At 43.0% G+C, this 16305-nt stretch overlaps 1 protein-coding gene across 1 annotated transcript in view; it reads left to right on the top strand.

Moving 5' to 3' along the window:
• The window catches only part of grin2aa (glutamate receptor, ionotropic, N-methyl D-aspartate 2A, a), a 126316-nt gene extending 115603 nt beyond the window's left edge, over positions 1-10713 (top strand). The window contains exons 14-16 of the mRNA XM_035616311.2: positions 91-188; positions 2795-3033; positions 4838-10713. Coding sequence (XP_035472204.2) covers positions 91-188; positions 2795-3033; positions 4838-6781 — 2281 coding nt within the window. The 3' untranslated portion in view covers positions 6782-10713. The remainder of the gene's footprint in view (positions 1-90; positions 189-2794; positions 3034-4837) is intronic.
• Positions 10714-16305: the final 5592 nt, after the last annotated feature.

Below are 16305 nucleotides of genomic sequence, written 5' to 3'. Positions count from 1 at the left end.
GTGTGTGTGTGTGTGTGTGTGTGTGTGTGTGTGTGTGTGTGTATGTATGTGTGTGTGTGTGCGTGTGTGTGTGTACGTGCTTGCGGTCAGGTACATCTTTGCTACAACAGGTTACGGCATTGCTCTCCAGAAAGGCTCCTACTGGAAACGACAGGTGGACCTGGCTATCCTGGCCATTATCGGAGATGGTGAGAAACACCACTCGCACATGTGTTCTCGTATTCAAATACAATGTGCAGGACGCTCACCCGGAAGGAAAAACAGGTCACAGTATTCCCTGCCAGCATTGTAATTCATGCACAGGTACTCGCACACTCTCTCAGACCCGCGTGCGCATCCCTGCCGCCTCGTCTGCTGACGGCACAAGGGGAAAGCAGCGCAGTATAAATAGTCCTTTGATGTTATTCAGGACACAAAAGGCTGCTCTAAACAGAGGGCAAAGTATGTAAGTTATTCCAATGTAGTCCTCTCTGCAGCACCGGAATTTGTGTGCGTGTGTGTGTTTGTGTTCGCATTGCTCTATCTGAATCGCCACATTCCTCCGTTTACAGAAGCTCTAAGTTTCTTACATAAACAATTTCCCATTTGCGAAAAACTGAGAGAAAGTGAGACGGCTCAAGCTTTTAGTGACGGATTCATTCATCAAAAGCATTTTGCTGATCCAAGTGTTCACAGCCACTCACATTAAGTGCACTGGAGTTGATTAAATGAGCATTGGTGTCACAAGAATCCTCTCTAACCGAATCTTATCGGGGGGCTGCAGAGCATGCAGGCCGCACTCCATCATATTTCATGGCTGAGTAAGTTTTGACCAAAAAATCTGTCTCAGTGTTTAAGTTTTGCTTTGTATTCTTCTCCTGATCATTAATCCCATCCAATCTTCCTACACTTGTAGTTTTTGAAGATATTTAATGCAAAAGAGAAGAAAGACGGAACCAGTCCAATGAGGATGTTGTAAGAGAGAGGGATGGGGCGTGAGAGGAGGCCAGGTCCTTGATAGATGACAGTGACTCGGAGTCTTGGCAGATGCTTCTTGATCAGAGAGACGCAATGTGGGTGGAGAGCATATGGCTTTTCACAGACAGGGGAGACAGGGTGAAGATGTGTTCAGGGGAAGAGTGGATGAAGGTGAAGAACACAGAGACAGACGGAAGGACGGACGGACGGACGGAGACAAAACAGGCTGTCTGAAAACACTTGGTGCTGGTCCACTGGCCGGTACCTGTTTCGCACTCGTACAGCATTTGTACTCTTACACCTTCCTACTTTCAGACAGCACTGTCTTGATCCAGTGTATTATCTTGGAACAGTGCTGCTAATCCAAATTTATACATGTCGACTGTGATTGTAAAATACCATTCGGTCATGGTCAAGAACTGAGGAAGAGTTATTCCAAAGTGCAGATAAGCATTCTAACTGAACCTACACTGAGAGAAAGTCGAGCAACTGTAATGGATTTCGTGTGTGTGGTTCATAATAAGGTCATGGACGAGATAGAATTCTAAAAAGGTTTGTTACTGCACTCAAATGTTTTTTTTAAATATATTTTTCTTTTTTCCTTCTATTTTTAATCCTAGGTTCTTCAGCTAAAACACTTAAGAAAGCCGTGGAAGTGCGGATTAAACTTTTGAACGTGTGTTCCTGTGTTCCGGCTGACCGGTCACCAGACTATTGCCTGAGCTGCCTGGCCACTGAAGGGGACACGATTTGAATTTCAGCAACACTTCCTTCACAGACTCAGAGAAACAGAGCAGACAGTGGCAGCTCCCCACAGCTTTTCCCTTGAATGCATTCTATAAAAAAACAGGAGAACCCAGAGACAAAGTGAACTATTGATAACTAAAGCTCTCATTTATCTTGATTCTCTTCTGTAGCCAGTTCCAAGCATAATGGCATGATGTCATATTAAACAAAGATGCGCCATGGCTACATACATCAGTATCTATTCTATTGGGCAAATCCAACAGGAGACAAATTCTCCTAAGTCCTCAAGGGTTAATGATGTCTTAGTGAGTCTGCACCCCTAAGACATCTAGCTGAACACCACCATGATATTTGTCTTTCCCCACTAGCAGCCTTAGTTATCCAGCCCTGAATGACACAGATTGGATTAGCCACGCGCCAAATGTCACAGAGGAAGCCAGAGAGGGAGGAGGAACAGAGCAAAGGGAACACAGAGTGACGAATGAGAAAAGATAAGGTCTTTGTTGCTTTCTACTTTACTTTCATTAACAATGAAGAAACAATCTCTTTGCCCCATCAGAGGGGACTGGAAGCCTGGTTGCTCGGTGATGCCCAAAGAAATTTATTTTAAACCACAGCCCGGCGAAACAAAAAACAATACATTAGCATTTATCCCATGTAGGCTGTTACATTCTTTTAAATTTAAATTGACTCAAAAGCAGACATAATATATCTTTAAATCTCACGAAGAAATGTTGGAAAAAACACTGAAAACAAAGTAGGAGTCCGACTTATACATCCTTTATGCTTTTAAAGTAATACCGTCTTTGCAGAAAATATGAAACATTTGCCACCATCATATTTGAACCTAATGCAATGATTAAAATGTAAGTTCACAAGATTTTACAGAAGCTTCTACAGGATGTTTTATGTACATGCACAGTGACTTGAATAGAAACTCTATTGCTGTACATCATATAATGCGCTATCCAGGAATAAACTTATGTCTAAGCTTGGGATTTGTTGAATTCAAACCCCAAAGGGCAATTCTGTAAAGGATTTGAGTCTCTCTCTCTCTCTCTGTCTCTCTCTCTGTTCTTTTGCCTTTCAGGGGAAATGGAGGAACTGGAAGCCCAGTGGCTGACAGGAATTTGCCACAATGAGAAGAACGAGGTGATGTCCAGTCAGCTGGATGTGGACAACATGGCTGGGGTCTTCTACATGCTGGCCACAGCCATGGGGCTGTCCCTCATCACCTTTGTCTCTGAGCATCTCTTCTACTGGAGGCTCAGATACTGCTTCACCGGGGTCTGCTCTGGCACGCCCGGCCTCCTGTTCTCCATCAGCCGGGTGAGGACAGGTTTTTTTGTGTGTTGTATGTTTGCGTGTGCAGACATTTGCTACAAGCAAGGTGTACAAAGTTGAATTGGGGTTTGGGAGAACAAACACCTGCTACAGCTTTACATAGACATACATCTTTAATGAAAACGAGACACACTTTGGAACAACAATCTTGAAATTGGCCCAACAGTCAACTTCCAGAAACGGGCCATTAAGTGTGTGAACATGTGAGTATGTGGCTCTTTTGTTTTAATAGTGGTTGTGTTCAAGGCTACAAGGTGCAACGAAGCACTGCAACTATATTGGGGAATAATTCTGCCTTATTGAGGTCAGACAGGCCTGTTTTAGTTCTGTTCTCCATGAACAGAGCAAGGGAAGCAGAGCAAGTACGCACGTACCCAAACATGCGGAGGAAGAGAGCTACTGCTAAAGTAAACCGAGTGAAACAAGGGAGAAGGCTGCGCAGAGGAGAATGGGGAGGGAGCGATGGGGATGAAAGCAGGAGGGGGGATCACGAGGCAGCCCTGAATATAGACAAAAATAGATCTTAATTGCAGCATGCTTTTTTTTTTTGGGTGGAATCACAGCAACCCACGCTAAATCAATCTATTCCCTCTCACTCCACTAAAAGGTCAGCGTTCTCCCTGGTTGTGTGTGAGAACCGAAGACATGGACGTGCATTCCTAAATGCACTGCAGTGTCTCTGCACTATTTTGGGGGCAAAGTGTTGTTTGCAAAGTTAACAGAGCGGCATAGGGAAGAGAAAAAAAGAAAAAAAAACGAAGGGGCACGATACATCCTTAATGGGCTTTCTTGTGTTGATAGAGTCCACAAAATGTGAGCTAAACCAAAAAGCACTTAAAATCTGTTAACAGGAGTAATGCTTTTTATTTGTCTAACAGGGAAATGGTTGCAGCGTGAAAAGAATTTGAGGTTGTTTTTCTGAGAAACCACAGAAGGAGTGCTCTATTGCATTACTCTGTCATTCGATTAGCAGTCGCTAGCTCAAATAAATAACCCATAATTTATTGTATTTCCCTCACAGTCAAAGTGAAGGTAATTTCTGCTGTTTGCTGTTTCTCAAAGAATCTGTGTACCCTGTAGTGCCTCTGAGGGAGGCCGGCAGCATGCAATTATACAAAAGACACAATGGAACCAGCTTCTTGTATTTTTTAGTATTGTTGATTTAGGTGACTTAGTTGGATGGAGCCTACTTCCTTTACATTTTTTACAAAATAGAGTTTTTTTAGACCGTATAGTTGTTCTGTCAAGTTGATGGAGCTACTGGAATAGTTTTTCATTGCATTGCATCCCAATTTATCCCTTTAGAAAATATAGGGGACTGGTTGTTTTTGGGGTTATGATACTGTAGATAGGAGTTTGTGCTGGCAGTGGTGCTAAATACCGTTTTGGTGTGCTGGTTGGATAACTTTCTTTGGTAATTTTGTGTGTGTTTTGTTGTCTTGGTGTCTACATGATTAATTCTGAATCCTTTCTACTGAAGTACTTCCCTATTATATAGTTCTCACTGCAAGTAAACAAAACAATGTTCATATAGTCAAAGTCTTACAAATCAAAGGACATGAAATAAAGCTTCTTTTTTATAATATGTTTGGTTTGAATAGAGGAGTAATAATTATTGTCTTTTTCTCTCCATTTCAATTCTTCATTATGTTCAATTTTCTGTCTTGCATTCCATGTATCTCTTTACCTTTCTCATTCACCTCTTCCTCCCATTGTCTCCTGTTACCCTTCTTCACTTTTTCATTTGTCTTTCCTTCCCATTACACTTCATCCATATGTCTCCATGCAGGGAATCTGGAGTTGCATCCACGGAGTCCATATTGACATGAAGAAAAAGACAGATCTGGATTTTAGCCCTCAGGACAAAATGCTTAAGCTCATTAAGTCAGCCAAACAGATGACCAACATGTCAAACCTGAGCGGCTCCCGCATGAACTCACCCAAACGTGAGTTCATGCACTCAGCTGGCCCAATGATCATGGACATGATGGCAGAGAAGGGAAACTTCATCTATGCTGACAACCGAAGCTATGCTCCCAAAGATATGATCTATGGAGACACTGGTGACCTGCAGTCTTATCTTGCTAACCGCCACAAAGATCACCTTAACAACTACATCTTCCAGGGGGGGCAGCATCCTTTGACCCTAAATGATGCCAATCCCAACACAGTAGAGGTGGCAGTGAATGCTGATTCAGTCCAGAGTAATGCCAAGCCACCTCGAACCCTGTGGAAGAAGTCAGTGGACACGCTCCGTTCGGTGCCACCTGGCCCCCCTCCAATGCCTGACATGCTGATGCCAGATCCACGAATGTCGATGAAGACACAGCGCTACCTCCCTGAGGACACAGCCCACTCTGACATCTCAGACTGTTCCAGTCGGGCAGCCTCCTACAAGGACCCAGAAAACAACAAGCACCTGAAGTCCAAGGACAACTTAAAAAAAAGACCAGTGGCATCGAAATACCCAAGGGACTGCAGTGAGGTGGAGCTGTCCTACTTAAAGACTAAGCAGGTCAGCGGTGGAACCAACCAAAGCGGGAGAGGAGGAGGAGAGAAAATCTTCACCATCGACTCAGACCGAGAACTGAGCCTGCACTCAGACCCCATTCTCTACCGCGAGAGTCGTGGTCTTGCTGCGGATGATTTGGAGTACCCAGAGATCTACTCCGACCACAGTGACAACTATAGGAAATGTGAGCAGCCCATCATTCATCTGAACTCCTCGCCTCTGCATCATGCAGACTCTGATCTTCTACCAGACCCAGCTTACTCTAAACACTACAACCTGAAAGAGAAAAACCTTGAATCCCTTGATCGGTACAAACAGACACACTGCCGTTCCTGCTTGTCCAAAGTGAACGCTAGCTACCCTCCAGCAGGGTCATACCCACCTACTGGATCTGCTTCAGCTTCTGCCACACGCTCACCCTATAATCGGTGTGAAGCATGCCTCCACATGGCCAACTTGTATGACATTAGTGAGGACCAGCTCCTCACAGACCCCTTGGTCAGCCCCACCATGCACCACCAACAGCAGCAGCAACCAGATGAAATGTTTGGTCTGTATTGGCCACAGACGGATGGGCCACATGTCCAAAAGAGGAACCGCTTGAGGCTGAGTCGTCAGCACTCCTTTGACAACATCATGCTAGAAAAGCCCAAGGATGTAGATCTTGGCCGACCAGCACGTAGTGTCAGCCTCAAAGAGAAGGATCGCTTCCTGGACTCCGCATCTGATTCGCACTATGCGAACCTCTTTGGAATGCGTCCCTACTCCGGCAGACTGTTTGGCACTGGGTCCAAATCTATGTTTAACCATAACCTGGAGGAGAGCAAGAGGAGCAAGTCCCTGTATCCGGCCCATGGCTCGGAAAACCCTTTCCTCAGCCACTCGCTGAGGGATGACACCAGCAGCAGACTGGTCCATGGGCGTAGTTCCTCTGATATTTACAAACAGCTGGCAGTATCTTCGCCTGCAACGGTCCTTGGAGCGGCCCCCATCAAAACACGCAACGATGCGAACAATCTCCGCTCTTCAGTTAAATCCACCACTTCATACTGCTCACGGGACGGGCGGATAACTAATGACATGTACAATAAAGAGCATGTGATGCCTTACTCAGCCAATAAGACTAGTGCATACCCGGCCCCGCGTGGCGTCCTTAACTCAGCCCAGTTCAGCAATAGACGGGTGTATAAAAAAATCCCCAGTCTGGAGTCAGATGTTTAGCTGATAAACAAAATAATGTGTTCTCTCCTCCTTACTCCTCTCTGGGTTTGTATTATAATTTATTAGCTATGTTATCCGCTAAGGGATGCCATAGCCACACTGCATTTTCTTCTTCTCTTCGACATTGTAACCCAAAAGAACTTGTGCCCACTTTGGTATGACAGTACTACTACTTCTACTCTGTTTGCAGATGATATCACCATTTATATCCATTCTCTGCCATGTACCAATGAGTTGGACGCATTGCCAGCACTCTGCCACTATGTATCCGGGTGTAAAGGGAAGGGAAATCAAAGGTGTAGGAAATGGCATAGTCCCATTAGTGGGGCCAAGAGGGCCTAAGGAACATTAAGGGATGACTCCTGTGAAAGTTGTTGGCAAAGAGGCAGTTGATCTGTGATTGAAATTAGTGAAAAAGAGGTGAAGAGGATAGGGGGAAATTATATGAGAGGAAAATTAGTGGGAGAGAGATAGATTAAAACTCTCTTTCAATCCCTCCTCATTCTCCCCCTTTTCCTTTCCACCTCCACTGTCACGCTTAGGGCTTACAAGGTGAGGAGAAGAGGTCTGACAGGGAGACCAGATGGGCACGTTTGATGTCGCAGCCAGACATGGAGGTGACCCAGGAGGGCAGGGACATCACAGTGAGCTAGTCCAGCGGTCTGCTGCTTGTAACTCTGACAAATATGGCCACGAGACACCTGGCAGTAACAGGGAGGAGAGAGAGGGCGAAAGGAGAGGAGTGGCTAAATGGCATTGAGTGGAGCATACCGTCGTTTTTGGAAGATGGCTGCCGTGCGTCCGGTCAGAATTTGCAAAGGGCCAGGGTAGTGGTGAGAAAACAGAGTAATGTAGGTGCTATCAATGATTAATGTTTACAGACTGACAGATAAAAAAAGACACACTGACAAAATGAAGACAGACAAGTAGGAAGACGTGAGGCAAATGATGGGCATTTCATTTGTGGCTCTGCACATAAAAAATAATTGCAAAGTATTGCTTTTTTATTATATTAAACTATAAGATTTTTTAGGGATTCTGGCATCCGGATCCCCCTATGTAAGATTTTAGTGTTTGCTTATTTGGTAGCACAATAGCAATTAGTTTAAAACCCTCTCTCCCACATTTGCTTTTGAAAAAAGCATAGCTTTTTGAAATATACCATCAAGTGTAGTAGATTATTTTGCATGTTGATTTTTTTTTCTGTGTCGGAGGTGAGAAAAATATACACATATACAATCTCAGACACATTTTTTACATGTTTTCGAAAAGCGTCTTTTTCTTGCGAGATATGGTGGATGGATACTTGTACAATCGAAACCTTGTTCCTTGACCTTTGTGCTTAGTAAAACAGTGTCATGCTGTGGCTCATGCTCCAATAGAGTGAGAGGATGGTGGGAGGGAAGAGAGCAAAGAGGAGACAGCAAGGGAGAAGATGATGAAATGACAAGTGGGTCCATCACCACCTTATCAAAGTTGGGGAGGGGATGGGCAGTAAGGTGTTTATGTCTTTTGACTTCCATGCCACTGAGAAACAGGGTATTGACTGTAAAAAAAAAACAACAACCAACAATGACGATTACTTCCTTCTTTCCTCCTTCCTCCTTTCCTTTTTTAATCAACATGACACATCATTACAGTGTTGGATTATTCTAGAACCACTTCACTTTATTTCTTTGGGTTTTTGTAAAGCTGACCAGGCTATACATTATCTAACCACTACAGAGAAACTGGGGATTGTGTTAAAAATTCAATTATTGCTCCACATTCAACCAGGCTCTTGAGGATCACCAGTTGAGATGGATCCCGTGTTTACCTTCAAAGTGATGTTTGGGTGGGACGGGGTGGGTGGGAAACAATGGAGAGGGACGGAACCGAAGAGTCTCCACTTTTATGTGCTCATCAATTATGTATCCATCTTACTGTGGAGTAAGTGGTGTGTGTGTGTGTGTGTGTGTGTGTGTGTGTGCGTGTGCGTGAGAGAACTTGGGCAAGCTTGAAGACTCAACCAAAACATTTGGTTCATAATCTGATTGTTTATTTATTTGTTTGTTTGTTCGATTGTCTGTTTTGTTCTTTTTGATAACACTTGGCAGAAAAGACTTGCACATGCGCATTCTTCCATGTACATGTGTGCCGAACAAACGTTTATTTTTCTTTGTAGCATTAAACTGTACAAATTGTACAGTCAAAAAGAAAAACCATGTAATCATATTAACTTACTGATTTGCTTGTTTGATTGGACTCACAAAGCCAAATTTAATCAAATAAAATACCTCAGGATGATTCTGTGTGTTTTGGGGGAGCTTCAACCGTAGCAACAGAACATTGCAGATTTTTTGTAGAAAAAGAAAATATGAAAAAAACAAAAAAAGAAAGAAAAAGAAAAACACAGGATCAAACTTTTGTCCTTTTGGTGTTTACCAGTCCAAGGTCTTCCAGTTCGGCTCTCTGTCCGAACTCATGCAACCCAAGTAAAGAGAGAAGAGGAGGAAGACGAGGGAAAGGAGGGATGGTGGTAGGGTGCTTCGATCGTTTTGCTCAGTGAGGGGTGTGTTGCATGCACCCCTTAACAGAATGAAGGATGTTCCTCAAATGTCCGAAATCTGAAAAGCTACCCTCATGTGGAACACCCAAACGGGAATCTCTCTCTTTCCTGTCCATGTTTTTTAAATGGCAGTCGACTGCATAAGCCACTGTGTTTCAATTGAAGCTCCACCTTTAACAACCAAGGTCATATCACCCTTTTGTACTCTTGGAATACTGCAGAGAACCTCTCCTTTCTTCCCGATCAGCTTACCCGATGTTGACTGAAGAGCTACATTTGTCCTTTTTTTTGCATCTATTCTGCATATTTATTATAATTATCATATTTATCTCCACATGCTGATTGTGTGAGCTGACAAGTGAACAATATGCACAAGTTAAAAAAAAAAAATCAAACGGCACCCTTTGCATTTTATGAACTCATGGCGATTTGTTCTATCCGTTCTACTTTTACAGAACTGTCATGTAAACTGATGCTGTTTTATGTTCCAACACACACAAACACTGACACACCCTTGTGATGACAACCCTGCTGTTTTTAATGGCAAAATGTATTTTAATTACATTTAATGATAAATAATGAGGTGATGGCATGCAACCCCAGATGTAACAATTTTAATGTTTTATGTTTTCTTTTTTTGTTTGTTCTTTTTGTTATGATGTTATGATCACTAATGCGTTGTAACCAGGTGTGAGTATATACATATTTGAGAGATCAAAAAAAGAATTATCTATGTTTAACACGATGATGAAGATGCTGCTGCTGTTTTGGGGGAGAAGGCGAGGACTTGACCCTAGTGCAACTTCCTCATTGGTAGACGGGTCATTATCAGGCCACGTTTTTTGCCCAATGGGGTAGCGGGTCAGGGGTCAGGGCTTGGCTTGGTATGGCGGGACATCCTTGCTCTTCCTCCAATGGCAGGTGAGAATGACTGTATCACCAGCTCTGCTTCCCTCTTCCCTCTCCTTCATGTGTAGTCAGGACTTCAACTGTAAAGAAGATAAAAGGAAAAAAAAGCAACCCTCTACTTTGAGTCTGCTATCCCTCCAAAGATACGAGACCTCTTTCTTTATGTTTGCTGTAAGAATAGAGCTTTTTTTTTTAAACTAATACTTCCTCAAAGACTTTTAAGGAACTATTTTGAATATATTTAGAAATGACACCTGTATACATCGCTTGTAAATTCATACTGGAATACATCATTGAGAATTATAAATGATAAAGAGTAAAAACAATATTTTTTGTGTGAATTTCACAGGAGCTCTTCTGTACAGTGGCACTGTTTCTTTATCTCTCTCTCTCTTTCAATCTCTCTATCTCTCTCTCTCTCTCTCTCTCTCTCTCTCTGTAGAGCGACTAGAATAAAACTTCACCATTCACAAGGTTTGCTGTCCTGTCAAAATTCCCAATACACACACACCAGGCTAGGAGTCTCACCCGTAACTACTTTTGTCAGTTGATGCTATTGGATTATTCTACAGCAAAGGGGAAAAATGATTTCCCGGTTCTCTGCTCAAGACACAGAATGTGTACGCATTCCTGAAGGAAATCTGCGTTTCTGATCATGCGCCTCACAGCCACTGAATAAGTCCTCTACATCCCAACCTCTTTGAATTGAATTGAATTAAAATACTTAATTTCAAACATTGAATAAAATTAAAATAAAAATCCCAACCTCTTCATGCAGTTTACAGAGTCAACCTACTGTATGTCTTAATACTATGGAGATACTACTCTATTCTGTCATGCAATTCATCAATGAAATGTAGTGGAAAGCTCCAGTTCTACTGTCCTGATAATACAGGTAAGATATACATTTTGATTATATCAGTCATGTATATATTTATTACAATGCTTGTGGACCTTGCACATAAAGATGTACTCTAAAAAATACATTTACCACCTGCAACATATCTTCTTTCTTTTTAGTGGTGCCTTAAACCTCTACCCCCTTGTCCAAATATCCATCAAAAATATTCAATCTGTTTCCCAGCTTCGACGCACCATTTTGCGCTCAGACAAACACCTTGTCCTTCCTCCCATTCTAAATGTACTGATCTTTGAGGCATTTTGTTTTGTTTTTTTTAGATATCACAATTGCTCTCAAGCAAATTCGGAAAGCTCCCAGTCAACCATCTTAGAAAGTGACTTAACATGACACATGATGCTCTCGTGGAATGTCCCACTTCAGCTGCTCACTTACTATTAAATACACTGCAAAAAACATTCGTCAAAGTAGACCTGAAAAACTCTTTTAGACGGTTTTACAAAAACAACGCCCAACCAAATGTTGTATCACACACGCGCGCACACGCACACAGCGTGTGATTCCTGACAAGGGCCTAGGAGGGAATTCAACACCCTGCTCAGAGGCGGGTTTCACAGTGAAAGATGGGCCACATCTTAGACGTCTTTGTTTCGTCCTATCTAACCACATCTACCCATTCTCTCTTCCCCAGTCCCCGTGGCCTTCATCTTGGGCCTTAATAACCTCGTGAGACCAGACGGGGTCAACCCGAGCTTACTCGTCATCATTTTCACAGAGGTTCCACCTCAAATGCGGAGCCACTTCGTGATTTGTTTTTTTCGAAGGCGGTTATAGGGTGAGACACAGCCGGAGGCACAGGGGAGGGTCAATAATTGAAATAGGGGTGTCATTCGTCAGATCACTGAGTCAACAACAATGTGGCCTGTACAAAATGATGCAGGGGAATCTGTGTCTGTGGGTGTTTGAAAGTGTGTACGTGTGAGTGGATGGGGGGGGGGGGGGGTTTGCTTGTGTGCAGTTGTATCAGCTCGTTCAACAAAAAGACTGTGGCAGATCATTCCTCTTCCGCGAGGGGATTGATGACAGAAAGAGAAGCGGGAGAAGAGAGCACTCGTTTATTTTGTCATCTTCCATTCTCCCCTTTGGTCCTCAGAAAACCACCCCCCATTCGATTCTTGGAGACAAACTATTGGCGCGGTCAGCTCCCCCCCAACCCTCCGTGCTTGTGCGTATGTGTGTGTTTGTGTGCATGTCCATCCAGTGTGTGCTTTAGTCCACACGTTTGCCCCACTGGCTTTTCTATTAATATCTGCGCTGCACCGCATCTTTAAAAACCATGTCACCTCTTCTTGCACACACTCAGACACACAACCCATCCGACAAAACTCATCACTGATCATCCTCAACCACTCAAAAGGAGCCCAGAGAAGAAGTAAATGGGTTTGATTATTATGAGGAAAAGGCGACCAAAGTAATGTGGTTGAGCTCACTATACCTCCCCATCGATCGCCTGCTCACACAAAAGTCCCTCGTCTTAAGAAGAACCTTTGAAGGGGGAATGTCGTCACACTTTAACATTACTGTTTAGTCCGGGGTGTGTGCCGTAAAAAACACATACCCTGCAATGATGGACTTAAAATTCAAAAAGCACGTACTTCAAATGGAGGACATGCAAATTTAATAGACGTGCATATTTATGGCAGTAGCAAAAGATAGGAGCGAAAAGCAGGAGTGCTGTGAGGCTGTGTTTAGTTTCCGATGAAATGTGTAACTGTAAGGATACGTTTCTAACATGCCCATACTTAACTGTTCACTGTAATCATCCCATGCCCGTCCTGGATGGAAACCAAAGATAATATAATGTTTCAGCAGTTGCAGTTGGTCAAATGAAGTGTTTATCTTCAGAAGTTACCTTATTTATTTATTATTTTCACACAAAATCCACTCTGTTAACTGCAGCTGAGCAACAAGGAAACAAAGAATTGCATTTGAACCATGCTAGGAAGGGATCTGTCTGTAGTGACAGGCATCTCTTGACTTGAGCTTTGCTTTCTGTTGTTGTTGTTTTTTTTCACAGGACAGTCACTTTTAGAATGTGCATAATTCATTTCCCTCTACACACACAAATACACACACATTGGTGTAGTGCAAGTAGTAGTGCAGTTAGCCCAGATAAAAAATGGTAGGCCGTGCTTTCCCCTGCTCATTATATAACACCATCACACTGCCCTTACTCCAGCCTGACACACCCCTGGATATGTGTGTGTGTGTGTGTGTGTGTTTGTGTTTTGTGTGTGTGTGTGTTTGCAGTGATTTTCTCAGTAGTGTTACTTTTGTCAGTTTAAAATTTTAACACTGGTTATTTTCTGTAAACCTGTTATTCTACCAATCATTCCTCTGGCTTAAAGTTACACACAGTTGTTAATCACGAACAACCTATTGCGACCCACAGAAAAACAATAGTCACATTCACCATGTACGGATGTAATTGAAATCAGGATTTTAAAATTTCCTCTCTTGACTTGTCATTTCAATTTGTCAGCAATTTAATGAGCCTGTGGGCGTCTTTGCCCGAATGACCCCTTGTTAATATGGACCCAGGCTGACAGCCACACCTGCGGCTTTTTATTGCCACACAGACAGCAGTTTATGTTACCGACATAACGACATCTGGATCAACTGTCCAGGTGAATTTATGTGAAGGCTATAGAGTGCTTGTGTTGAGATTGTTGCGTGTTATTTATTTTTCTTAAATCTCATATATGATCACATCAATATCCTACAGCGGAGTTTTAAGAATGGCCAGCCCCCAACAACTCAGCAGGCTAAACCCACAAAAGAGTAATCGCCTGACTTTGAAATACCTTGCTGGCACTCTGTGTGTCTGGAGTTGCCCTCCAGTGGCAAACTCTGGCTGCCCATTGTTTTTGCTTTTGAGACAATAATGGAATGTGATACATGACTCAGTAAAGAGTGATGGTAAGAGGAGTTGAAAGACAGACAGGGGGGAGAGGATGGAGAGAGAGAGAGAGATGGATGAAGGGATATCATTTTTGCATTGTTCAATTTAATGGATTCATGATGTCGCTCACTCCGGATTGACGGAAGCTTGTTGATGTCTGCTAATGGAGGAAAGAAGGCAGGAAGGAGCAAGTCGGGATGAGAGAAGGCAGGGAGAAAAGGGAGAGAAGTGAACAAGGCATTGAAATGATCATGTAGGAACAAATGTGACAAAGCCTATATACAATGTGCGCAGGGTCTGCGTAGCCCTCCGATGCTTTTCCTTTACCAGGTTGTCTCGTCTCTGGCTACATCGGCTCGCTGAGGGAACCTGGATTGTGGGATTTGGTGTTTGATGTGCAGAGAGTATGCGAATGGGGACGTGGTTTTCCACAACTACCGAGCAATGTCTCCGTCCGAGTTTGCTCGCGAGGCATTCTGGGATTTGGCGTTTGACGTATAGACTCTGATGAACTGTACCACAAGGGTGCTGAAGCGGTAAATTCGCTCATCGCAGGTTTTTGTAGCGCGGGCAACGTACATGACGCACTGTATAGCACTGACGAGAAATATAGTCCAATGTGAAATAAAGAACTGTTAGATATGTTAATACTTCCTATATTACCAATCCCAAAGTAATAAAATATTGATGGTATGACATCAAAAGCAAAATGCAGATTTATTGTTGAGAAGTATTGCATAATGTGCATTGAGCAAAAATACTGGGAGGTCTCTGGTTTTGGCATCCTCCTCTTTAGCTAAAGGAGGTTAAAATATACCAGCTTTTAGTGGTATTTGCTTTTCAAAATTGTAATTTTTATTTTGCTTCTTCACAAGCATCATATGCACAAATAATCATTACTATTTTTATCTTCTGCTGTCAAGAAAATGCTGTTCAAAGTGACGTTTTCGAGGCCCCCAGCAATCAGCTCTTGTGATTACAGCTTCATCTAATCAAATGCTGTATTCGACAGCGTATGAATAATCAAGCATTTTCTTGTAAATATTGGAGTGACAATTCATCTACAAAAAAATATTTCCATCATCATATGAAACCACACTGTCTAAAATCTTCACACAAAAAGCGTTTAATCTCCGGCCTGGCTGCACGTGTATAAAACGAGTGTCATTAAGTGCTGTCTCATACACTTTGTGGACGTGATGTGATTGTATCGATCCGCTCTCTGGTTGTACAAGTACAACCCTCTGGGTGTAATATCACTAAGAGCTTTAAAGCCATTCAGGTTGACTTTAACCTTCGCACCCTCACCTCCAGCACAGTTACACACCTATTCCTTTGTCATACTATGCAACAGCCATCGACCTGGAGTTTCATTACACTGTAATAGGAACAAATCGGGAATTATGCCATATCCTCTCTTTTTAATCTTATTCTTTTCACCTCAACAAGTTTAGCCTTGTTGAAACCTAAAATCAATTGGTTTTTCCACCTTTCTCTTCATGGATATTGAGCGGAGAATGTAGCACTTCTGTTTCTCTATGGATTCACAAGGGGGTTTCTTCATATTTATTCATCACAAGGGCATTCCACCATATTAGATATGAAATGGAATCCAGTTGTACGAAACATTACATTCAAGACTGTCTGGTTATGTTAGTCTTTGGCCTTACTCGAGTCTAGAACTGACAGGGATTCCAGCTATTTGTAAGTGATATCTAACTCCAAATTCCCTGAACTGTTGACCATTACACCAACTTGTTCCTATGTTTTCCATTAAAAAAAATAGATCATCCTCCTGGCAGGGGGATATTAGCCTGGGGATGCATGTCCTGGCTGACAGGAACAGACTTGTTCCCCACAGCAGCTACTGTTTTTCAGCAACAGCCGCGTGTCCTGCTTCACGAGCAACACACCGAGGCAGTGCGACCTGCACGCTCCAATGTTCTGTGGGCGAGAGCCTCGGCTTTAATCACTAAACTTGTAGAAGCCCAGAACGATGTACATGCTTTTGAAATTGCAGGAACATTTGCGCCCATGTCTTTTCTGGCAGAGGGAATCTCTCACGCAGCAATAATAGATACAGTGAAGTTCCGCTCGACATAAAAAATATTGAAGGTGAGGTTTTTTTTCATCCCCCCCCCCCCCCCCCCTCTCTCTCCTCTCTACCGGGGATGAAGAGAACAGAGGGAGAAAAAGAGCCCCTGGGCACAAGCAATGAAACACGCAACAACAGACCAATGGGCTAG

This window comes from Scophthalmus maximus, chromosome 17 (genome assembly GCF_022379125.1).
Source record: "Scophthalmus maximus strain ysfricsl-2021 chromosome 17, ASM2237912v1, whole genome shotgun sequence".
NCBI classification, from domain to species: Eukaryota; Metazoa; Chordata; class Actinopteri; order Pleuronectiformes; family Scophthalmidae; genus Scophthalmus; species Scophthalmus maximus.
This window is presented reverse-complemented; position numbering and strand designations above follow the sequence as displayed.